The 25,658-nt window shown below is 47.1% G+C and overlaps 1 protein-coding gene across 1 annotated transcript; it reads right to left on the reverse strand.

Annotated features, from left to right (window-relative positions):
• Positions 1-225: 225 nt before the first annotated feature.
• Slc25a33 (solute carrier family 25 member 33) lies at positions 226-25,658 on the reverse strand. The gene is made up of 7 exons (XM_052178221.1): positions 25,381-25,658; positions 12,255-12,434; positions 8,091-8,168; positions 7,001-7,101; positions 5,568-5,634; positions 2,392-2,672; positions 226-696 (listed from the first exon to the last, which is right to left on the reverse strand). The coding sequence occupies exons 1-7, from the start codon at positions 25,434-25,436 to the stop codon at positions 497-499; spliced, it is 963 nt and encodes a 320-aa protein (XP_052034181.1). The 5' UTR covers positions 25,437-25,658; the 3' UTR covers positions 226-496.

A 25,658-nucleotide genomic window follows, 5' to 3' on the forward strand; every position in this document is an offset into this window, starting at 1 on the left:
ACTCTGGGAGGCAGAGGCAGGCGGATTTCTGAGTTCGAGGCCAGCCTGGTCTACAGAGTGAGTTCCAGGACAGCCAGGGCTACACAGAGAAACCCTGTCTCAACAAAACCAATTAAAAAAAAAAAAAAGAAAACAAGTCAAGCTCTCACGTCTCTTCTCCACGAGCAGCCAGAACCCAGGGCTGGCTATGGGACAGTAAGCACAAAAGAGACCACAAACCCGGCACAGACTTAAATTAAATAGCATGATTTAATTTACTTGCTCCTTAATCCTCAATCCTCTTAAGTTAAAAAAGAAAGTTATAATTAACTATTAACGTTAATGAATTTAAACCTTCCAGAAACATGAATCCAAAAGGAAATGTCCAACAGGTGACACGAGCCAGGTATTCTATGGCCTTCGCTGTTTCAGTTTTGAACACTAAACATCAACGGAAAAGAAAATCTCTAGGGTTCTCAGTTTTATTCTTCTAGAGCAGAGCCGTGTGGCCCTGTCACTAAGCGCACTCTCCCAGCAGGTACACGATGAACTCGTAGGTGGACAGGACGATGGCCGTATTGGGGATCTGCCGGATGAGCTGAGCGAAAAGTCCGCGGTAGAAGGCGAGGTAGCCTTCCTCCCGGAACACGAGGCGCGCCGTCTGCATGAATGACTTGTACTTGCTGCCTTCCTCCCGGAGCCGCGTCCTGATGACCTCTGTGGGGAGACAGCGGGCAGAGGTCAGGGTTCCCGGGTCTACCCAGTGTCTTGGTTCTAACTGACAGCGCAGTCATGCGCAAGAGGGACAATGGAACATAAGGTTCTAGTAGGGCACAGTGGCACATGCCTTCACTCCCAGGAGGCAGATCTCTGTGAGTTTGAAGCCAGCCTGGTCTACAGAGGGAGTTTCCAGAACAGGCAGGGCTACATAGTGAGACCTGGCTTGAAAAAGTCAAAAGAAAAGTAAATGTTTAGACTGCGTCCTGCTCCCAAGATTCCCTTGGCTCTCCCTGCGGTCTAGCTGAAGCCACCTGTGCTCCCTCCTCGCACTGTGGCCCAGGCTGGTCAGCCCTGCCTGCTGAGTGGCCTCAGAGCCGGGGAGGCACTGCTGGTCCGTCCATCCTCCTGCCTAGTGTCTTGGTGGTGCTCCAGCACAAAATGGGACCTAACCCTTGTGCCTGAGACATGGTGCATCTGTCACTGCTGTGCAGGGGGCTTTTGAAAACAACTTGTTTTTTTTTTTTAAAGATTTATTTATTATTATATGTAAGTACACTGTAGCTGTCTTCAGACACACCAGAAGTGGGTGTCAGATCTCATTACGGATGGTTGTGAGCCACCATGTGTTTGCTGGGATTTGAACTCAGGACCTTTGGAAGTGCAGTCAGAGCTCTTAACTGCTGAGCTATCTCACTAGCCCGAAAACAACTTGTTTAAAAGTCATAATGGAGTGTTTTTAAAGCAGGTCATTGGGTCAGTAGTTATGTCATCCCTGCATCTTGGATAAGGGTGTACCTCACTGGCAGGGCACACGTTCGCCGGGCAGTGATGGGGCACGCCTGTAATCCCAGCACTCTGGGAGGCAGAGGCAGGTGGATTTCTGAGTTCGAGGCCAGCCTGATCTAGAGAGAAACCCTGAAACCGTGTCTCGTAAAAAACCAAATCCAAAAAACAACAAACAAACAAAAAACCCAAACCAACCAACCAACCAACCAACCAACCAACCAAACAAACAAACATTCACAAGGCCTTATGTTCAATCCCAACAGGAAAAGTTCCTGGCTTGGGAGGCAGAAACAGGTGGATCTCTGAGTTCAAGGCCAACTTGACTTACAGAGTGAGTTCCAGGACAGCTAGCTATAGAAAAAGCTGTCTCAACAACACTAACAAACAAATCCCACAAAACAACAAGAACTCCCAAAGAAGCGAAAAGGCCCAAAGAGTAGATTTATATAGCACCTACTCAAAGAAGAAGCTGAGGAATTCTTCATTTGGCTCCCATAGAACTTTTTGAGCCAAGGAATATTAAGTAAAGTCTGGTTTGGGCTTCTTTGGAAAACAGGCTCAGTGACCCACATTTTGTCCCAGCCAGCTTTTGCCACACTGAGATAGCTGAACAAGGTGGAGTAGGTCACTACTCACATGACCTGTGTCTGGGCAGTCAATGATGCTATCACTCTGCCCTGCAGGGACAGAGTGAGCATCTCCTATTCAGAAGTGTAGAGTGTCACCCTGGCCAGGTTACCCATGCTTACCCACGCTCCAAGATGGAAACCTCTGGACTCAATCATCCATGTCACATATATTTCAGGCAAGGGACACCCAATCTATGTTTGCATTTCAGTCTACACAGCGACAAGTGACAAAGCCAACGACTGTTTCACTGCTCCAGAAGAGAAGGGCAAACCGTACCGTGTGGGTATGCAATGCAGGAGGCACAGCCCTTGGAAACGGCAGCAGCCGCCATGAGTCCGAAGAAACTGGAGGAGCTTTTCTCAGTTCCGTCTGAGGAGGAGACCGTCGGGGCTTCTTTCAAACACTTCTTTAACCTCTCATAAATAGCGAAGCAGATGATTGTCTCTGAGATCCCAGCGTATGAGGCAGTCAGCCCTCTATAGAAGCCCCGGAAGCCCTCCGTCTGGTACACATGCCGAGCACACTGGAGTGTGTTCATCTGCTTGCAGCCTCTCACCCTGTCAGGGGATCAACAACAGGCACTGAGAGACATACCAGGCCCACGTCATAACACAGATCGCCTATGACACAGAAATGACACAGGGGAAGAAACCTGTTCTGAGGCCACCTGAGCTCTGGCCCACTGTGAGGCCAGTTCAATTAGCTGAGAAACCTGACAGGTCATATAACAGATGGCACCTGAATCTGCAGTTCCTGAAGCAGGCTTATAGCCTCTGACCCAATTCCAGAAAATGGTAATGGAAGTTGACATTTGGAACCACGCATATGTCTAAGAGCAGGACTAGTAAGTAAAGGGTGGTACACACACAAGATGAGGATGGTTGTGGCCGCAGGAAGACACGAAGAAGCTAAGTGGAAAGCAGACAAAAGTATATACACGGTCAAACACCATGACACGAGAGAACGCCGAGGGAAAGGGCGGTGCAGTCTTTTTGGTGTGCTGGGATTAGACGCAGGGCTTTGTGTGCAGTATGCAAGTGCTTCCCACAGAGCTGTCTGTCAGGCCAATGGCTCCCTCTTCCTACTGCTCTCTGAGTGTGATTTGTGTGCACGCTAAGGCCTGAACTCAGAGCCTCCTGCATGGAAAAACAACATCAAAACATACTACGTACACACACATATTTATATATACATATGCATGTCTTCTTAGATTTGTCATATGGAATTTTTAATCCAGGTACACTTCCTGATACTTAACTCATTCGTTTACTTTTATGTCTCCATGTATATTTATTTTATGTGTGTGTGTGTGTGTGTGCGTGTGCAGCAGACATAGTTCCCCTGGAACTGCACTACAGGCTGGTGTGGTGCTGGGACTGAGTACCGAGCACTCTTAGCTGCTCACACGGCTCTCCAGCCCACGATGCTGTATTTTTATTCTATTATTTCTAAGGTTAGTCAGAACCCCTGCCTTAATCTTTAAAAACAAACAAAAAACAGTAACCCAGAGTGAGCTGAAGCTCTCTGTTTATAAGTATGCTATGTCTCTGTGCTCACTTTATAAGGAAATTAACAGAAATCATCTACTTTGTGATGCTTCTTTTATACACATTCCTTTTGTTGATAAAACAGAGTCCTCTGCTTGAGAGTTGCTGAAGAATAAAGTGGTCAGATACTAGAGCCAAGAGTGCACACAGGAGGCTCTGCCTGTGACCCACATGGAGTGACCCTGTCTCATAAAAAAGAGATATAAGCTAAACCACTAAACCTCTGTACTTGAATTAACTGTTTTCTTGCTCAAATCTTTTTGTGTGTCCCCAACCCCTGCAGCGGGCTCTTTCAAGAGGGTGGGGCTGCCGCCTCCTCAGTGAGCTCTCCTATGCTCTCCCGACACCACCCAACCAGGCTTGTACTGTGGACCTCCAGAGTGCTGGACAGCTCACACCCCTGTCCCACCAGACTATAGTCCTATTTGCTGACTGGCTGTACTGCTATAAGATGGAAGGCATGACCAATTTCCCTGGCAACCGCTGGAACAATATATACTCACAGGTGTTTATAGTTCTCACCTAAATAAGGGTCTAGAACGTTCTAAGCACTAGAAAGGGCCTCAGCCAATAGATGCATTTATCTGTTGCTAACCACAGGTGTTATCAGGACACTGTGAACACGTGGCTCTGAGGTGATACCAGAGGCTTCAGGAGACAAGGCTGGCCAGGAGCTTGAAGCATAATAGTCAGGAGGGGCGAGGGACACTCAGGGACATGGACATGTGGGACACACATAGCATTTTTGGAAACTACAAAGGACTGTCTCAATGCTTGGTCCAGGATGTAGAGTTACCCTTGAAGCAACTGACCCTTGTTCTGGGATTCTAGCAAGCACATGAGAAGGCAGAATGGACTGTGGTGACGGGAAGCCCTCCTCAGGGCATGAGTGGTCATAGAGGATGACAACCAGACAGGTTCCTCTTTCGCCCTGCAGGTACATCTCAGGCTCTCCCTCCCCCTTAGAGGAAGCTGGAGAGAAGATGGGCCTGCTCGTGTTTCCAGGGCTCGCATGTCTGGGTTGCACAGCACCAACATTCTTAGAACACAAGCAGTTCCTTGATCTTAGCCTGGAAGAGCCCAAATTTCTGCTAGAAATCAGCATTTCTTCAAGAAGTATGAGTGTGGGTGACAGCCCACAGAAACAGCAGCTGTGGTTTTGCACAGATAGAAACATTTCCCTACCACTTTCGTCATAAAGTTAAAAAGCATTGTTTGGTATACTTGGTTCTTTGAAAATTCACAGGTGTTGCTGGCCTGCTGAGAAATCTGATTTACATATAAGAGAAACATTATTACTGTTTCACAAATTTTAAAAATGCTGATGAATTCATTTCAACTGGTTTCTATTTCTTTAAAACCTTGGCTCTAGCCAAGGGTAATAGGCCTGGGCCTGGGAGGCTCGAGACAGGATTTCCAATCTGAAGCGGTCTGACTGCATGGCAAGACCCTGTCTCAACAAAAAACAAACTCCAAACATTTCGTAGGTTCCACCCGAATACTCAGGGAACACTCAGGGAAACTCCAGGTCAGGTTCAGGACAGACACAAGGACATCGGGGGCTATGTCCACAGTGCCCTCGCTGGTGTCTTGGCTAGATAGCCAGGCTCTGCCGAGTTTACAGCACCCCTCCTGTAAGACCCTCCACAAAGAACCCCAAAGAGGAACATCAGGAAGGAAGCTGGGACCATGGAGAGGCCCTTCTGTCCATCTTCTCTTGCTCTCTGGGGTTCCCTCCCCCCACAATACTGTCAGGATAGATCTCAAAAGACATTTGTACTTATGCTTAGAGAGAAATCCAGGGAGGGGGACAGCTCAGGGCCCCTACTTCCCGCCCACGGTTGGTGCTGGGAGAGGGACCAGCACAGCAGGGAGAGTTGGATTTGGAAGGAACTGTTGACTTACTTTCGTTCTAGCTGCATCCTCGTTTTAACCATCCAAATAGGATTCATTAAGGTATTTGTGACAAAAGCTGGAGGGAAAAAACAGTCATCACTGATACAGCCAGCTGTGCCAGCGCTGGCCGACGCAGGGGCCTGTGCAGCCTGGCGCAGAAGCAGAGGGCTCATTGCTATCTACCCGTCCACACTGCAGCGGCTTCCGGCCTCTAGGTGGTGCTGCTATCATTTCTGTTCACTTCAATCCTAGGGCAAAATCTTACTAAAAATTCCAATTTAGAAGCTTCAGATGCAGAACTAATTTGTTTTCAAACTTGCTGATCTCTGCTTAGAGCTGACTCTGGATAAGGATGCTCACTCTTCAGTTACCTGAGTTCAAACTTGGAAACTGAAGGAAACAAACATTACAAAAGCCATTATTTTGGTATTATTATTTTGGTAAGCCTTTGGCAGCATTTTAGCCCTGACTGCCAGTGCCCAGCTCCCTGCTCACAGCTCGTGTCCTCTACAGCCCTGAGTAAGTGGATTAGTGAAGTCACTGAGGGCACTGGCTTGGAAGCTCCCTCACGGCCTGCTTGCTTTCCCCAGGGTTCTGCTGGGTTAATTCTACAAGCATTACAAAGCAGATTAACAGTGTCTGGACTCCAGCTGACTCACCATGGATCACCCTAGATGGAATGGTGCACTGTCCTTCTCAGGGCTCAGCAGTGAGGGAAATCACTGCTCTTGTGTGAAGAAGTTTGCTTAATATTGCTTTTTCTAAAGATCATAACCTGGGTTAGTAATTTTATTGAGAATAACAGAGGAAATTGGTATGGACACAATACAGGCTGTTAGCAAAAGGAAGACATTCTAAAATGCTAATCTAAATTCTCTAAAAATTCTGTTAGATTAAAATGGACAGAAGCCTCTGTGTAGAAGGGCAGAGGCTTCTCCTAGCAATTTAGGAGCCAGTGCTTTCTCAGACACTCCCTGAGGCAAGCTCGGCCCTGAGCTCTGCAGTGAGGACTTGCTCAGAAGAGAACAGACCATTCAGCCTCAAGTAACACACAACACACAAAACCCTGCTTCTTGTTGTGCAAGGCAGCTGTTAAGGGCAGGTGCACCCTAGGTACCTTGGGGAGTCAGAAAGAAAGCAGCTTCCACTCTACATTACAACTCAATAGGGAAATCGGGAAGACGAAGGGCACATTTGACCAGTGGAGGAAGTGTGTGGGCTCCTGGAGGGAGAATAAGAAGCTAGAGTGGTCAGAGAAAAATGAAATCTGCTTATAAACTTCCAAGAGTCATGTTCTACAGACTCTAATACAAAGCTTTTGGTGACGGTTTTACGGTCAAAAGAGGCAGGGAATTACCATCTAACTCCTGGAAAGAAAGAAAGCAAAACAAACCAACCTGTGCTTAGGGACAGGCCTCGCTCGACTCGCTAGGGGAACATACCTGCAGAGCCAGCTGAGAAAATGTGCACAGTATTGCTATTAGGCACGAAGATGTCACTGAACTGCTCTTTGGCTTTGGAGTAACATGCAAAGTACAAAGCCCTGTTAGGACAAAGAACACCATGAAGAAATCATTACTGCACTTTAAAGTATACAGGTCCCTCTGCAACATCTGTCACAAATAGGAGGCCACAGGAGAGAGTGAACAAGAGGCTGGACTCACACCCAGGCCTGCCACCGCACCTGGATGTTCATGCCTTCCAGAAATTAAGTGGTGACAGCCATGGCCAGGATAAAAAACCTTTAAAGTCCATCGTTAGAGGACTTTGACCTGTGACAACACTATGACTTGTCCCTTTACACACACAGTCCCCATCTATTAGCACTGCCCATAACTTTATACAGACACTGGCTAGAGTGGATAATGTGCACTTAGAAAGTGGCCAGAATTCTCATCAAAAAGGTGAATGGAGACAACAGCTTAGCATGCTGGGATAGTGCAATTCTACAAAGCCTTTAAAAAGAATAAAAAAACAAGGACAAGGGGCTGGAGAGATGGCCCAGTGGTTAAGAGTACTGGCTGTTCTTCCAGAGGTCCTGAGTTCAATTCCCAGCAACCACATGGTGGCTCACAACCATCTGTAATAGGATCCGATGACGTCTTCTGGTGTGTCTGAAGATAGACAGTGTATATACATACATTAAACAAACAAACAAACCTTAAAAAATAAAATAAAGCCCCCAAAGATGTGATGTTATAGAACGTAAAGCCTGGAGCCTCTGAACTCCTCCCGACTCACATTCCTACGCGTCCCCTCCCCTGGATAGTCACTAAGAAAGCAGACGACACAGATCTGTGTGCACTGTAACCTTGGGCATTTCTACACCCAGGGACTGAATGCGTGCACACACGCAGGTTAAGAAACTCTGCCTTAGAGAGATTGGAACCCACGGTCACTGCTGCTTCTCCATGTCAGCCACACTTAGGCAATTTTACTGGATGGGGAAACGGCCATTCAACAGTGCCCCTCTCAGATAAGAAAAGATCCACGCTGCCTAACTGGGAGCTCGCTCAGCGGTTACGTGCTTACCTTGATGGTGCAACTCCAACCAAATTTGGACCCAAGCCTCTAAAGAGTGACTTTGGTCCCTCCTTTTCCAGGATCGATCTGAGTAAGAGAGAGACATAGCTTTAGAATCTGAGTTCTATAGCTGCAGAAGTGGCAGGTTAGGTGGGTGTTTAAGAATGTGAAGCCCCAGCGATCCCAGAACAAACAGGTGCAGTGGCATAGATCTGTAATCAGAGCCCTTGGGAGGTAGGCGCAGGAAGATGAGGAGTTCAGAGTCATCCTTGGCTACAAAGGCTCTGAGGCCAGCGGGGCCACATGAGACAGTCTCAAAACAAACCAAGAGCTCTGAGTAAGGCCTATCTTGGCAAAGAAGTCAACCTCCACAGTGTCACCGTGAAGGAATAAAATGATTAGGAGCCCTTTGACTCTTCCTTCCCTCTGTAGAATGTAACACCAGAAGGTTGTAGAATCACACAGGAATGCTACACAGGATAATCCAAAAGAAAGACTGTCCTAGGAAATCTCTAATCCTGTTTCTCAGTCATGCTTACTTCAGTGTGAAGTCTCACTTTCTCAGGAGGCTGAGACAGAAAGATCACTAGTTCAAGGTCTGCCTAGACTACACAGTGAGTTCAGGGCAGCAAGCCCCTGGCTTAAAATACATACTCACGCTTACACCTTGCATGTGGGAGACTCCAGGTTCAGGTCTCAGTTGTGCAACCTGGGGGGCCCCACTATATTATTATGATTTTATTATTTCTGGAAACAGTCTCACTATGTAGTCCAGGCCGGTTCTAACTTGCTATGCCCCTGCTTCAGCTTTCTAAGTGCTAGGATTACATGTGTGTAACACCTCAGATTGAACAGAGGTGTTAACATTTCTTTCTTCCCTTTTTTGTTTTTTTGAGACAGGATTTCTCTGTGTAGTCCTAGAACTTGTTCTGTAGACCAGGTTGGCCTCAAACTCAGAGACTCACCTGTCTCTTCCTCCTGAGTGCTGGCTGGGATTAAAGGCATGCGCCCATTACTGCCTACCAAAAATTTCTTTTTGTTTTGTTTTGTTTGTTTTTAGAGACAGGGTTTCTCTTTGTAGTCCTGGCTGTCCTGGAACTCATTCTGTAGACCAGGCTGGCCTCGAACTCAGAAATCCGCCTGCCTCTGCCTCCCAAGTGCTGGGATTAAAGGCATGCACCACCACTGCTGGGCAGAGCAAACAGTTCTTAGGCCTCTATGAACACAGTGCTTCAAAATGAAACTCGTGGGAGTTTCACTGGAGTCACAAAGCCAAAAATAAGCCTCCTGGCTCCTATCAGGCACAACTTAATGTTTTCAATTAAAACACTTTATTTTTATTATCTTCCTCGAAGAAAGGACTGTTTCCAAAAGGTCAAGTTCCTTGAACAAGTCTCTGGTAGCACACTGGGGTGACCTATGCCCATGGCACAGCACATACTAGAGATTCCAAGGCTGCACTACCTGACGCTGTGTAGGTCTCACTGTGTCTCCAGCAGTGAGCCCTGTGCAGCAGGCGCTATTTAAGACGGTTGAGGGAGCCTCTGGCTCTGGAAGCTAGGAGCCTCATCCGCAATGCAGCAAGGAGCGTGTCCTCAAGTGACTTGTGCCTCTTAAGAGCTGAAGACAGTCTCCATAGTTACGCATTTAACAGTGGCAACAAGTTAAACCTGTTATATAAGCCAACCTTCTGCCCTCGCTGGGTGTTTATAAACTCCCCTGGAACAATCGAGTTCCCACTGTGCAGAGCACACAGTTCTGAGACCAGTGCGGGATCCAGGCTCATTCTCCCACAGGACGGCACCTTTCATGTTGGACAAGCATGTAAAAAGAAAGCAGTCTTGATGGAGTAGACACTCCCTCCAGGTTAGACCCGGATACATGGCAGAGACAAGTACCTCATCCAAGTATCTAGCAGAACAAGGCAGTTTTGAAAGATATGGACATTAATTTTCAGACTGAAAAAGGAAGCTGGAGAGAAGGCTCAAGGGTTACAGTCACTTGCTCTTACTGGTTCCCAGCAACTCTGTCTGGTAGCTCACTTCATAACAGCCTGTCAATCTCCAGCTTCAGGAGATTCGACACCTTTTTCTGGTCACCTACGTGCATGTGTAGTATACATCCACACGCAGGCACACATTTTATATAAAATATTAAAACGTTTAAAAAGACCTTAAAATATAAAATAAGGTAATTAAAATCTTCACCTAAAAAACATTTTTTCAAAAAAGAAGACACCAACCAGACCTGAACCCAGGTGTGCAGATGAGGCGTGGGCATGGCTTTGCCTGGCTTTCAGAGCCCTGCTGGCTGAGTTCGAAGCCGCTGCCCTCTGACCTCACCCCCAGGGAGGGCACTGTTCACTATTTGGGAACTTACCCACAAGAATATCCACACAGCCTAAGGACACGCTCTCTTCAGATGGAATCAGGACTCACTATACAGAGAAATCCTGTTGCAAACCTTGCCTTAAAGAGCGCAGGAAAACACTCACTAACAGCAGCAACACAAATGCGTCTACACTGAGGGAGGCCAGTAAGCCATTGCCATGACCCTTACTGACCTGCCCAACTTCTAAAAATCATTTGGTTGGTACTGAGTGCTTCTCCAGTCACACGCAACATTCTAAGGAGCCTGAGGACACTTTATCAATCAAAACAAAACACCTTCTACCTTCCAGGGTAGGGTGAGAGTAAGGAGACAAAGAACATGTAATAAATAACCTGTGCTGTGGAGGATGGAGGGAGGAGCTCTGGGTAGAGGAGGAAGGCGGGGTGGGTGGGGGAGCTCAGGTTAAATAACCAGATCCCTGCGAAGGTGTCAAAGCCAGAGACAATGCCTGGCTCCAGAAACTTGCGCTAGCTATGTTCCTGTGCTTTATAATTTATTCTTGAGACAGGGTCCCACTGTGTAGCCCTGGCTGTCCCGGAACTCTCTATGCAGACCAGGCTGGCCTCAAACTCACAGACTCACCTGCCTCTACCTCCTAAGTGCTGAGATTAAAGGTGTGCGCCACCTTGCCCACCTGTGCCTTTAAAGGCACAAGGAGGCTGGAGGGGAACAGTACAGTCACAGGGCTGCTGAGTGAAGAGCCCGCAGGCCCAGGGACGGCTGCTGCTCGGAGGAGAGAAGGGAGCAGAGGCTTGGCTGCTCTGCTGAGCGGAGCAGAGCGAGGACGATGGACGGCCACATCTCAGGCTGGGCAGAGGGCGCTAGCACTGCAGCACAGGCATGACCACGCAGCCTTCATCAGGACAGCACTAGCTTCTTCTATCTTTGAAAGCAGAGTTGACAGGATTTACTGTGGGTGGAGAGAAGTCTCCAGAGTGACTCCAGGGCCCCAGAACTGTAGCTATAAGGATAAAGCTTCTTTTAACCAAGTAGGCCCAGGGCCCAGTAGGGCAAGAGCTCTGGCCGGCACATGTTTGGCTGGACATGAGTTGGAAACATTCATGCCATCCATATAGGCAGCCCCCATCCCTCACAGGTGACTGAGACCACAGGGGGACAGCTGTCACTGAGGGAGCCCTGGGACCGTGTGCCGCAGCAGGAAGAGGTGAGGTGGTATAACAACAGCCATAGCTAAGAAAGCATCAGCCAATGAAAAGAGCTGAGGCCCTGCTCTTAGCATCTCTGGGCTAGCACCAGCTACATCTCCACACAGGACCCGAAGGAAGCCGCAGCTCAGCCGTGAGCTGAGCTGTTCTGGTTTTGGAACACGGGCAGTTCTTTCACAGGGCCTCGGTTTAATTCCCAGCATCCACATGGCAGCTCACAGCTGTTTGTAACTCCTGTTCTAGGGGATTTAACACCTTCACACAGACAAGTGCAGGCAAAACACCAATGCACATTTAAAGAATTAATTAATAAAAAAATAAAAAAGCAGCACAGCGGCACAGTAAGGATGACTGTCACCAAGTCTGATGACCTGAGCCTGATCTGCAGAGCCCGTGTGCTGTGGCATGTCAGCCCATTCCTCAAGAAGTAAGTGAGACATCTAATTCTTCTATCTGAACGAACTGTATAAGATGGACAGGTGAGTGACAAAGTGGTGGATGGAGGGGAGGGGTGGGGTGGGTGTGTGGGGAGGGTGGAGGGGTGTGGGGTGGGTGGAGGGGTGTGGGGTGGGTGTGTGGGGTGGAGGGGGGCCCTGCATGACCGGGCTGCACTTACTTCAGAACCTGTAAGAGTCCCGGCGTCACAGACGTTGGTCTCACCATGCCAGCTCCACTAATGGTCCCCAGATGAACCTGAGGATAATACACCGTCCGAAGAGCTAGTCTGGAAGACTGCAGTCTCGTCTTAATGACTTCTAGTGGACACGTGAAAATAGCACCAACTGTGCCCCCGCACCTGCAGGAGAGAGGCCACAGCAGGATCAGAGGGCAGCACACATCTGTCGGCAAATGTGACTCACATCTAGTCCTTTCCTCCTTAAAACAGAGGTGTTCATTTCAGACAACCTCAAGGACTGAGGCTCTTTACAGAGAGCCACTTCACAATGGCCCGGCAGCTCAGATGCCACACGGCCACTTGCCAACAGTTTGGTGCCACCCTTCTGTAACTCCACATAGTACTGCAGCCAATTCCCACCGTTGGACATTCATCCACTCTTACCATGAGACTTGCCAGGAACAGTCTAGAAAACACAGGATCGCTTCAATTCTGCCCTTCACAACACGCTGAACTCCTAATCATGTTTCTTCTTGGTTCAGGAATGAACTCAGGCTCGCGCTAGGCAGGTGCTCTGGGCTATACTCACAGACCTTTTATTTTACTTCAAGACAAGGTCTCACTAAACTGTCCAGCTTGCACTTCTGCCTCAACGTCCGAGCAGCTAGTCACAGGTGTACACCACTACACCAAGCTTAACTGCCTTTCTTCAAGCAGTGCCCTTGTTTATCCTACACTACCTCTTTCCCCCTTCTCTTCCACTGCAAGCCCTGCTGGCTGGGCTGGCTACAGAAACAATGCTGTGCACCATCTAAAGTCACCACCCACACAACAGGGGCTTGCCTCCCTGGGAAACAGGGCCTACAGCAGAGCAAGGCCACCTGGGGTCCGAGGCTCTTAGCACCTTTGCATCTGTGGCATCAGGACCAAACAAGTTCACAAATGGTAGCTGCTCAGACAAGGACTATTCAGTTGATAAGTCACAGAGAAAGTCATTCATTCATTCATTCATTCATTCATTCATTCATTTAAATTACAAGTATGGGGGGTGGAGTATGCCACAGCACCTGTAAGGAGGTCAGAGGATAACTTTTAGGGGTGGGTTATCTGCTTCCACATGGATCTAGGGGCTGAACTCAGGTCATTAGCCTTGGCAGCAGGTACTGGTGTCCACCGAGGGACAGTACTTTTTGGATTTGGGTTTTTTTTTTTGTTGTTGTTTGTTTTTTGAGACAGGGTTTCTCTGTATAGCCCTGGCTGTCCTGGAACTCACTCTGTAGACCAGGCTGGCCTCGAACTCAGAAATCCACCTGCCTCTGCCTCCCAGAGTGCTGGGATTACAGGCGTGCTCCACCACTGCCCGATGGATTCAGTACCTTTTTAAGGTGTAAATATTTGGGGGAGTATTTCCTCTACCTGTCTGAGTCTTCCCCTACTGGGCACAGCCTCTTCAGGAGGCTGATCGAGGGGAGTGTGACTGTGGGGCAGGGGCAGGGGCCGGGCTGTAGGGCAGCTCCAAGACCTGGCTCCATGGTGGGATAGCACTGCTGAGATGTGGGAAAGTCAGAGCTGGTGGTAGGGGAGGTCCCTGGGACTGCTGTGGGGTTCTCAGACTCTTGGACACCCAGGTGCCACTGGGAGTCGAGGAACAGCAGAGAAGGGAGTGGGGGGACAGTGTCTAGCTGGGGGGGAGCAGGGGCAGAGCTCCGGTTTGTCCCATGAATGACTGTCCTTACCTTGGCAGAGGCAGGCTTGGTGGCAGTAGTAGCTGGGAGTGCAGAAAGGCCTTCTACAAAATTAAGCTACAGCTCTGGAGACAAAGGCCTTCCCCAAGTACCTCACCAGTGGATCTTTTTTTTTGTTGTTGTTGTTGATTTTGTTTTTTTGAGACAGGGTTTCTCTGTGTAGCCCTGGCTGTCCTGTCCTGGAACTTACTCTGTAGACCAGGCTGGCCTCGAACTCAGAAATCCACCTGCCTCTGCCTCCCAAGTGCTGGGATTAAGGGCGTGCGCCACCACCGCCCGGCACCATTGGATCTTGATGAAAGAGATAGTCCATGGTTCTAAACAGTTTATTGTTTGTTCATTGTGGGAAATGGATGTATAAAGTACCATCCCCACTTTTCAGGGTAGTCCTGAGATTAAATACCTTCTGCAGGGAGGAATGTGTGAGAAGGGAAGCTTATTGGCTAAACTCTCTGGGCCTCTAGGTACTTCATTTAGTCTCCCAAATGCTGGGATTGCAGCATGCAATGGAGAACTGTTTTGGGCCTACTTGACCACAGGACAAGTTTCTTTTACGTGAGAAGCATGGCAGGAGTCTGGCAGAGAGCTGGGAGTCGCCTAAGCCTCAGGTGTGTGCCCACCTGGTCTCTACCTTACCAAAGTTCCTGGCATGGCCTTACGTCTCACACTACCTTTTACCCACTGTCCTCTTGCACTGACAACACCTAGCACACACAGAATGTTACATTAGCTTTTCCATTAAATTCAGTTAGCACTGAATCTAAATGTTGCAAATCTAGAGAGTAACACAGCACTTAATATATATCCCCAAAGTGAATAAAGCTACATCTCCAGGTAGGACCTAAATTACAGACCTCCAGCTGGCAAGATGGCTCGGCAGTGGGTAAAGTGCTTCTCCCAACCCTGATGGCTTGAATTTAATTCCTAGAATGTATTTTTTTTCTAAAGCTGGTTGGAGTGGTTTGCATCTGTAACTCCAGCCCCAGCATCTACAGTGGGATGGGTGACAGACAAAGGAGAAATTAGCCAGAAGCTCACATACAAAGGGCAGTGGGAAAAATAACAAGAGAGACCCCAGCCTCAAACAAAGTGGGAAGGACTGGAAAGATGGCTCAGAGGTCAGGAGGACTTGCTGCTTTTCCAGAAGACCTGAGTTCAGTTCCCAGGACCATAAAGCAGCTTAAAACTTTCCTTATGTCCAGTTCCAGGATTCTCTGCACCCGATTCTCCCTTCCATGGCACAAGACATACACACAATGTCATACAGACATGCAGGCAAAACACTATGCACACAAAATAAATAAATAAATAAATCTTAAAAGGAAAGTGGGAGAAGAGAAGCAATGGTAGACGAGCCGTCCTTTGCCAGACATGTGCCAGCAGCACAGGTGCGCCTGCACTTACCACCCCAGGGCTAAGGTTACACAGAGGGAGCTGTGTCCTGCTAACTAGCACACTGGACTACGCCATTAGTTAAAAGATTGCTTTTGCTGAATACTATGTGGTTCACATGGGTAATCCTGTGCTCTGCAGACTAGACGGGGAGATGGGGAGATTGAGGCTCCTGGACTACATAGCAAGACCCTGTCTAAGGAAGAGAGAGGAAGGAAGAAGGAAGGAAGGAAGGAAGGAAGGAAGGAAGGAAGGAAGGAAGGAAGGAAGGAAGGAAGGAAGGAGAAGAAAGAAGGAAATAAAAGTACTGTTTTGTGACAAGCATTTAGTCCTCCAACAATCTATTTATGATGTGGGAATATATTGGCCCAATTTACCAGAAGGGACTTGAATGCTACAAAACAGAAACTTCTATGGGTGAGGGAAGAGGAAAAAAAACAGCTTTATTCAGCTATTTAGGCAAACCTGTGTTAAAATTATAATCACATCATAAAAAATAAAATAAAACGAGCTGTTATCTACTACCAAAAGAGAAGGAAGGATTGAGACAAAGAAGCAGAGACGAAGGGAAGGGGAGGACAGAGGGAGACAGGAGAACAGGAAGGGGCAGCCTGGGCTTGTCTGAGGCATGTTGCAATCCCAGCATTTGGGAGGCTAAAGCATGAACATTATCATGAGTTCCAGGCCAATTAGGGCTTCAAAGCAAGGCCTCGTCTCACAAAACAGAATCCAGAAACTAGAGCTGAACACAGTGCTGTGTTGGCATCATCACAAGTGAGCCAGTACCCACTAGGAGAGCCCTCACTCTAGTGCTGCCGAGGGAGGCCAGAGCCCAGCAACCACAAAGGCAACTGGGGTGCTTGCTGTGAGAACTGAAGGGGGCAAGACAGAAAGCAGCGGAGTCACTCTTTTCAAGGCTTGCTTATTTTATTTTTAGTTATGTAAATAAATGAACAAACATCTGGGTGTATCTGAGGATTAACCAGGGGTGAAAACCTGTCCCCAAAGTGGGTCAGAGCATCATAGAGATGAGGGCTACATGGAACGAAAGGGTGTCCCTTTCTCTCTCTACCTCCTGCCGCCTTGAAGCTGCAGAAACACAAACCCAGGTCACCCCTTCCCTCTCTAAGGTGTTTCTGCTGACTATCACAGCAACAAAAAAATCTAACACTTGGCTGGAAACTCTGTGCCCACATCGAGTAGTTCTTTCTCTAGTCTACATACCCCTGGGCACTAAAGCCAATGACGCCCAGAGAGTCTCCTTCTATGTCCCCAGAAGCCAACCAGACTGTACTGTGGTAGGAAGTCACCTATGTCCTTCTCTAGCCTCCTCTCATCTTGTTGGTCTGGGTGCAGATACAGTCCCTACTTTAGGAAGCACATGGAACCAACTACCCTTCAATCTGCAATCCAGACCTACGAGGGGCTGGAGACAGGGCAGGGAGAATAACAGGAAGATGTCCCTCCTCTACAGGGCCCAAGACTGGTAAGAGTCTTTCTCTTCACAGCATCAGAAGACAATGTTCAGAGATCAGGAAGTCATATTCAACTCGATGGCAGTGTCAGCATCAGGGATGGAGGATCAACTATCTGGCTGGATAGGAATTTAAACCACTGATCTCCTAAGTTCTTTTCTTTTCTTTTCTTTCTTTATTTCATTTATATGAGTACACTGTAGCTGTTTTCAGACACACCAGAACAGGGCATCAGATCCCATTACAGATGGTTGTGAGCCACCCTGGGTTGATGGGAACTGAACCCAGGACCTCTGGAAGAACAAGCACCCAGTGCTCTTTACCACTGAGGCATCTCTCCAGACCAAGTCAGTGGTTCTTAACCTTCCTGATGCTACAACCCTTTAATACATCTAATATAGTTCCTCATATTGTGTGACTCACAACCATAAAATTACTTTGTTGCTACTTCATAACTGTAACTTTTTTACTGTAAAAATCAAACTTTGGCTACCAGCACCCACTATCCAGCAGCTTGTAACTGCTGTAACTTCAGCTCCAGAGGATCTGATACCCTTTTCAGGTTTCCACGTGTACCCCCCCCCCCACACACACACTCTCACACTCACAAAATAAAGGTTTTTTTTGAGTGTAGCACTGGCTGTCCTAGAACTCACTATATTGACCAGGCTGGCCTCAAATTCAGAGATCTACCTGCCTCTACATCCCAAGTGGGATTAAAGAGATGGCTGTGCTACCACCACCTGACTGACAAATAAAAATTTTAAAAGGAAAATATGGAGAGAGGGCTGGAGAGATGGCTCAAGTGATTGAGATCACTGACTGCTCATCCAAAGGTCCCAAGTTCAATTCCCACAACCACATGGTGGCTCACAACCATCTATAATGGAATCTGATGCCATGACAGTATACTCATATAGATTAAATAAATAAATAAAAATATGGAAAGAAATTTTACTTAAATTTTTACAACTTAAAATTTTTTTACATACATATATATATATATATATATATATATATATATATATATCTTATATGTGTAAAATAAAGAGGGTACTAAAACTATACATGGAGATGGCCCCATGTGTAAACTGCTTGCCTTACAAATAACCATAGCAATGGAGAAGAAGGGACAGGTGGAACTACAAAGCTCACTGGCCAGCCAATGTAGCCAAATTGTTGAGCTCTAGGTTCTATGAGAGTGTCATGGTTTGTATATGCTTGGCCCAGAGAATGGCACCATTAGAAGGTGTGGCCCTGTTGGAATAGGTGTGTCACTGTGGGTGTGGGTTTAAGACCCCCTTCCTAGCTGCCTGGAGGGCAGTATTCTGCTAGCAGCCTTCAGATAAAACTGCAGAACTCTCAACTCCTCCTCTACCATGCCTGCCTGGATGCTGCCATGTTACTGCCATGATGATACTGGACTGAACCTCTGAACCTGTAAGCCAGCCCCAATTAAATGTTGTCCTTATAAGACTTGCCTTGGTCATGGTGTCTGTTCACAGCAGTAAAACCCTAACTAAGACAGAGAGACTCCATCTTTAAACAAAAAAAGTTGACCTTTATACACATACACACCAACATATGGAGGAATGCAAGAACATCGTAATCTTAGGGCCATGTGACCAAAATCTGAGGCCACAATTTTAGACTTGGTTCCTTGGTTCCTAGCCTTGGCAATTCTGCCACCACCTCCAATTCTGGCCACATCTCAAGACATTTTTGGTTATTGAAGTGATGTAATAACTGGTAGGCTGCTAAACATCCTAAGATGCACAGAGGAGAACAATCTAGTGTGTGCTAGAAATCTCCATTCTAGGCTGTTAAGAGAACAAGCTCATCTTGAAGGCAGTGTAAACTGTGGTGGCACTGCTGGCGCTGACACCTCCCAGCATGTGGCCCTTCTGTCCCAACCAGATCAGCCTCTTAAGCCATACAGTATGAGTGGGATCACGGCCATTTCTACTTTTAACTCTGACTCAATGAAACCCATTAACATGATACTGTATACTCTACCACACTGCCGTGCAGAGGAGAGCATGTGATTTGGCCCAAGACACTCATCATAAATTCCCTTAGAGCAATGACTGATTTAGAGATGAGTGTGTCCTCAAGCTGGTCCCACAACTGAGACTCAAGACCACTCAGTGCTGGAGACAGAGGAACTGCATGCAGGCACGGAGACCACACGGGTAACTGGGAGGAGAGGTGTCAGGGCGCCACAGTGAGGAGAGCTTGCTCCAAAAGGGAAACCAGTGGAGAGTGCATTTCCTCTTGCTTAAGTCCAAATCTACATCTAAACTTTTCAAGAAAGCTCACAGGAAGTTTACTACTGCAGACAGTGTTCAATGGGCAGTCAGCACTCCGGTGTAGGAGGTTACATTTCCATGGCTATGTGGAAACCTCCTGGATTTCTTTTACAGGGTATGTTTGCATGGGTTACCAATGTCGAAGTCCAGTAGGATTCTCTGGACTGTTGTACTCGGAGCAAACATGAAAGGATTTGAAGAGAGATTAAATGTCTACAAAGAGACATATGAGCTTGGCTTGAAGTCTATTTGTCTAATTTCTTTACAAATATCTTCCTGGGCATTCCTCTACTTCCTCCTCATTCCCCCTTGTAGAGCTGAAGTAGCATTTATTACACAAAGGTATATTTAACATTTATCTTTTCATATCCACATGGCCCTTGCTTAATTTCCCCTATGGCTTAGGTATCTCTCCTCCGACTTAGGGCAGAACAACTACTACAAAATATACATGGGATCTTTCTGCTATGTTTATGGGAATCACAAAGTTACATAAAAATTTTAAATTATGTACATAAATTACCTTTCACCTCAGAATTTCAAATAATCAGAAAAATTTACATACATATTTTCAGGAAAAAATGCTGTTTCCTGAGCATATATACACTCACCTTAGGCACTAAAATCAGGGCCAAAGTGCTTTTTACTTTTAAAAAAGGTTTATTATTTTAAAAATATTTCATTCATTGCACGTGCGTGTGTGCTTGTGTGCCTATGTGCGTGTGTGTGTGTTGCTTATAAGGCAATTGGTCAGTTCTCTCCTTCCACCATGTGGGTCCCAGATAATGAACAGATTGTCAGGTTTGGGTCAAGTGTCTTTGTCAGCAGAACCATTTTGCTGGCCCATAAACTTGCATTACATTTACTTATTTAATGTGGGGGTGGGTGGCCATGTTGCTGTGCATGTGTGGATGTCAGAGGGACAACTAACAGTTCTCTCCTGCCATGTGGGTCTCCAGGTTTGAACTCAAGTTGTTGGACTTAGCAGGAAGCCTAGTGAGCTAACACTCAGGTCCCAATGTTCTGCCTATAATAAAAATCACTACCCAATTAGTAGTAACTGATTTCCATGTCCATGTTCTATACGTAGGTACATGGGCTCTACCAACAAACAGTTCCAACGGGTACTCTGCACCCCTCCACTCTTTGGGAATTCAATAATTCTTTCTCCTCTGATACTTCTGTAATCACTACTTGAAGAGCATTAGTTACTTTTGGCATACACTACAATATTCTGGTAAGTTTATTTAAATATCTGACATCAGAATCCTGAGATGTCAATTAACAAATTGTATATTCATTTCATTAAGGCAAAACAGCTGGAAGTAGATGGTTCTCCTTTAGATGGTAGGTGCTCTGTTCCATTTCATTTGGAAAGAAAACTCTAAGTAATGCGCCTAAGGATGGAGAGATGGCTCAGTGGTGAAAGAGGACTTGCTTGCTCTTGTGCAGGGCCCAGGCTCAGTTTCCAGCTCCCACGTGGTGGCTCATAAGGGTTTCTATAACTCCTGTTCCAGGGAATACAGTATCTTCTTCTGGCCTCAGCAGGCACCAGGCACACACACAGTGCATATACACGTAGGCAAGCAAAACACTCATATACATAAAATAAAAATACATTGATCTTGTACAAAGAGAAGGAGGAGAAGAAAAAGAAGAAGAGGAAGAAGAAAGAAATTTCCATTCTACTGGGCATTTCCCAACCAAATTAAAAAAAAAAAACTTTTCATCTATACAAATATACTAGATGAAGAAGTCAATTGTATTCATAATAGTATATAAATAGCCTGATAAAAATATTGCCCATTATATTTGTTTAATAAAATTTCCTGTAACCATGTGTTATTGTTTGTTTTATATAGTTCAGTGGACATAACCATGGACTTGTGTATGCTAGCAGTGCTTTACAGCGAGCTAAATCCTCAGACCTCAGCTAAGTTTGAATGGTCTCTACACTTTCCCTAGACAAGGGAACAGTCATCTCTGTAATGCTTCAAAGTAACCAGGATTAAACTGGTAGCAACACGGTGCCAGGGAACACCTGTCAGCTGTTGCCAATGATCTGTGGGAAGGTGATACATTTTGAAAACATCTATGGGCTATTCATTTTCAGACCTTAAAGATATATTATATTCCCATTAAAATACTTTTTTGGAGCATGCTGGGGATTAAACCAAGAGTGCAGGGCCACTGTAATAATAAACACACAATCTACCAATAAAGTTATGTCCTGGCCCCTATTAAAAAAATATTTTAAAGGTCATGTAACTTGTAACTGTATATTATGATAAAACATACACACACACACACACACACACACACAGCCACACCATAAACAATAAGACTGAAGGCATCTAATGCAGACCGTCAATCTCTGAATCTACCATAGCTTAGTCCAGCTGTCCAGTCATCTCCAGAACAGAGCAGATCTATCACTGCTCTTTGGCAGCACTGCAGGCAAAGGATGTCACTATTACCAGAACATAAGCCCCCAGGCCCTTGAAGGCAAAGCAGTTCAAAAGGAAGGGCCACTTGAGAAAATTCTAGTGGACTCCTCTTCTTCCCCCTCCCTCTCTGTCTCCCCCGCAACACCCTCAGATGAGGTTTCTCTGTGTAACAGAACCCCTGGCTGTCCTGGACTTGCTTTGTAGACCAGATCTGTCTTTTTTTTTTTTTTTTTTTAATGGGATGGTTTAAATCACAGAAAGGAATGGTATAGTCTTTATGAAGAGGAAACTTAAGGGTTCTTTGGAAAGTCGATTGGATGATGTTTTGCTGGGGCAAACGTGTAGTCAAAGTGGACACAGGTATGAAAGGCTAAGGCAGACTGGTGAAGAAACGTTTCACTGAAGCAGACACAGGAGAGAGGATGTTCTGCTAAAGCGAGCATGTTAAAGGACACATGATGAAGGATTCTTTGCTAAGGACACACATGTATTGGTCCGCCTTACACTGCGTAGTTGAGCTGCATTTGTCAGGAAGGAAACTCCATAGAAGGAAAGGCACCAAAAACCTTCTGGTGGTGTGCTGCAGTTTCTAGCTGCTTCTGCAGATTCTGGCAGATGGATGCATGTGCGGAAGAAAGGCATGTGGAGGACAGGTGATGTTTGGGGGTGTATAAATAGGACTTGATGGACAGTGATGGAGGCAGAGCCTGGCTTGCTGGTACAGCTAGCTGTGCAATGTTTAGGGGTCTCACATCTTCACTGATCATCCCTTCCCTGAGAGAGGCACAGCTGAGAACTCCTCCTGGTGTTCCTGCTGGTCCCTCCTGCTCACTTGTGCCCGCCAAGGCTGAGGCTGAGGCTGAGGCTTGGCTGTCTTTGCTAGGTCCTGTCACCGCTGTTTGCTAACCTGACTCTACCGAACTGGACTGCTGGTGTACCCAAGAGGTGTTTGCAAGTAGATGGAGCCTGAGAACCTGTGACATGAACTGCCAATTTCCAGACAACACAGCCAGGAGTTGCTCTAAAGACATCCCCACTCCCGACCTTTCTCTTCCACTCCCTCCGGTGGGTTACAAGGAAGATTAAAGCATTTAAGAACCATCATTAAGGCCAGGCGGTGGTGGTGCAAACCTTTAATCCCAGCACTTGGGAGGCAGAGGCAGGCGGATTTCTGAGTTTGAGGTCAGCCTGGTCTACAGAGTGAGTTCCAGGACAGCCAGGGCTACACAGAGAAACCCTGCCTCGAAGAACCAAGAACCAAAACCAAACAAACAAACAAACTAACAAAAAGAAAAGAAAATATGACTATTATATGTTAATATAGGAAATAATTTTTGGAAATAATCCAGAAGCTTGTTTCTTCAAGAAAAAAAATTAAAGACTATGAATTGTTTTGGTGCAGTCTGTTTTTTCCAGGATCTAAAATAAATTTTTACTAGTTATATTAATTTATAAGCCTCTGATAGCTAGAAAAGTGTATTACTAGGACCTGGTAGCACACATTTTTTTTAAAAAGACTTATTTATTTATTTATTTATTTATTTATTTATTATATGTAAGTACACTGTAGCTGTCTTTGGACACACCAGAAGAGGGCGTCAGATCTCATCACAGATGGTCGTGAGTCACTATGTGGTTGCTGGGAATTGAACTCAGGACCTCTGGAAGAGTGGATCAGTGCTCTTAATTGCTGAGCCATATCTCTAGCCCACCATACTTTCTTCCCCCCCCCCCCCAAGACAGGGTTTCTCTGTGTAGCCCTGGCTGTCCTGAAACTCACTCTTTAGACCAGGCTGGCCTCAACTCAGAAACCCACCTGCCTCTGCCTCCCAAGTGCTGGGATTACAGGAGTATGCCACCACGCCCGGCTCATACATCTTTAATAGTGAGTGGCATTTGGGAGGCAGGAGCAGAGACAGGATCTCTGTTCTAGACCTTGTCTCCAAAAAACAAAATTTGTTTATATTATTATAATTAGGGATATCGTTAAATTTGTTTGGGAACATGGCCTTCAATGACGATTCAATAAACAAGGGAAATGCATCAGATTTTAAAAGCAAGATCTCAGATTTCTCAAAGGCATTGAACTTAGCCCTCTGGAGAGATGCCAGCTACACCACAGAGGAGAGCGCTTACCAGGACCCAGGGGCTGACAACTTCTAACTATAGTTTGTGCCCTCTTTATGCCCAACTCCTTTCATTCTCTACCTTAAAAGGTATTTTAGGCTAAAATCCAATTAGTAACTCTGAAAGCCTCTTTTTGAGGGTTCATTTCTTTTCACATCTGCAAGCACAGAGAACTTAGATGGCTAATGAAGGAACTAGAACTTGTTAAACACCACTGCTTCAGGCACAACACTAATAAACTCCCTGCCTCTTAATGAGTCCCGGAAGCCTCACTGCCCATTGCAGTATTCTCAGAATGTAGAGGCTGGAATTGGCAGCCAGAGGGCACTGTGAAGGATATGCACAAAGATCGATCCAGACAGGGCCATCAACTATAGTGAGCCTCAACACAGGACACTCTGAAACTCTTCCAGTTAAGAACATGCACACATACAACGTTAAGAGACCACTCAATTAAAAAAAAAAAGTGTAACAAACAAATCAACCCATTGAATATAAACTTATTTCTCTTGGCTTTAAAAATGTGCCTAATGGGTTTTAAATTCCCAGGGATGACACATTTACATAAAGTGGTTTATTCTAAGGGTGCCTTCTGAGACATGGATGGGAGGAATGAGGGGCTGACAGAAACGAATGAACAAGAAATTCCTCCTGCCTAAGCACCACCTTGGAGAAAAGAAACTGCCTGTCTGCCAGGTAAAAGTAACAAGGAATCAGAAACCCTTTCATCACCGTTCTTTCCTGAGTAATTCTTCAACCATTACTTTCTAGTGTAAGGAACTGTTTAGGTCCAGGCCACGGCTATAGTTCTCAGGTGAAGATGATAACTCAGGGAAAACGCTGCATGTTATGTAAAACACCCTACCCTTAAACAGTTGGGCTAAGTCTCAAAGAGCTCAAGACCCCAGGGCTGGAGGCACAGCTCCATGGATAGTTTGAAAACTATCACCAAAAGGGTCCCAAGTCACAAACAGCAATGACAAAAGGAAAAAAAATGCTAATTTTTGTTTCTTTGTTTGTTTTTTACGAGGTTAATGCATCTCCTAGTATCCTCCTACCATAATGCGTTCCTCCACTGAAAAATCACTGAAAGGTGCTTTAGGATCGATTCGCACAGAGAAACCTACGGAGGTCCCCATTGACCCTCCCACGTGGCTCAAGTCAGCATCCGTCCCCCCCACCCCCCCATACTCCGCAGGGCAGCCCCCCGCGACACCTGCTCGCAGCTCTCTGACCCTGCGCAGTAACTCCTGCGCTAGCTACCCCGGGACCTCCAGCATCCGCACCTCTGAGGCGGTGAGTGACCGCAGCGTGGTCAGGAAAACACCAGGAGGCTGGAGCCACGGGGGCTCGGCGCGATCGCCCCTGGTGACAGTCACACCAGCCGGGAATGGTTCAAAAGGAGAATACGGCGAGAGGCGGCCGGTGGGTGGGGGATGGGAACGCGGGCGCGCCGGGTGGAAAGCCGCGGTGCCGGCTGACCCCGCGGTGGGGACGCCGAAGCCCCGACCCTCCAGGGCTACCCGCCCTGGCTTCACCCCAGTCCACGGCAGACGGGAAACGCGGACCCCCAAGGCCACGGCACGCTGGGGGAGAAGGCCGGGGCTGAGGCGAGCGCGGCCGAGACTCACCCGCCGGCGAAAAGATGAAGCAGCGTGTTCTCCTTCTGCTGAGTGCCCGTCGCCATGGCCGCGCCGGCTCCGCGGCCCGCCGCAGCCGCTCGTGGGACGCGCGAGGGAGGTCTCGATCTCCGCTGGCCTCGCTGCTCTCCTCAGGCAGCCGCCGACGCTCCCATGCGCGCGGGAGGCCCAGGCGCCCGGCTCCCTCCGCGGCGTCGCGGCCCGCCAGTCAGCGGCCTCTGCGGCGCTCTCCAGCCACTAGTCAGAGCCCAGCTCCCGGCCGTCACGTG

Source organism: Apodemus sylvaticus, chromosome 3, assembly GCF_947179515.1.
Source record: "Apodemus sylvaticus chromosome 3, mApoSyl1.1, whole genome shotgun sequence".
Classification (NCBI taxonomy): domain Eukaryota; kingdom Metazoa; phylum Chordata; class Mammalia; order Rodentia; family Muridae; genus Apodemus; species Apodemus sylvaticus.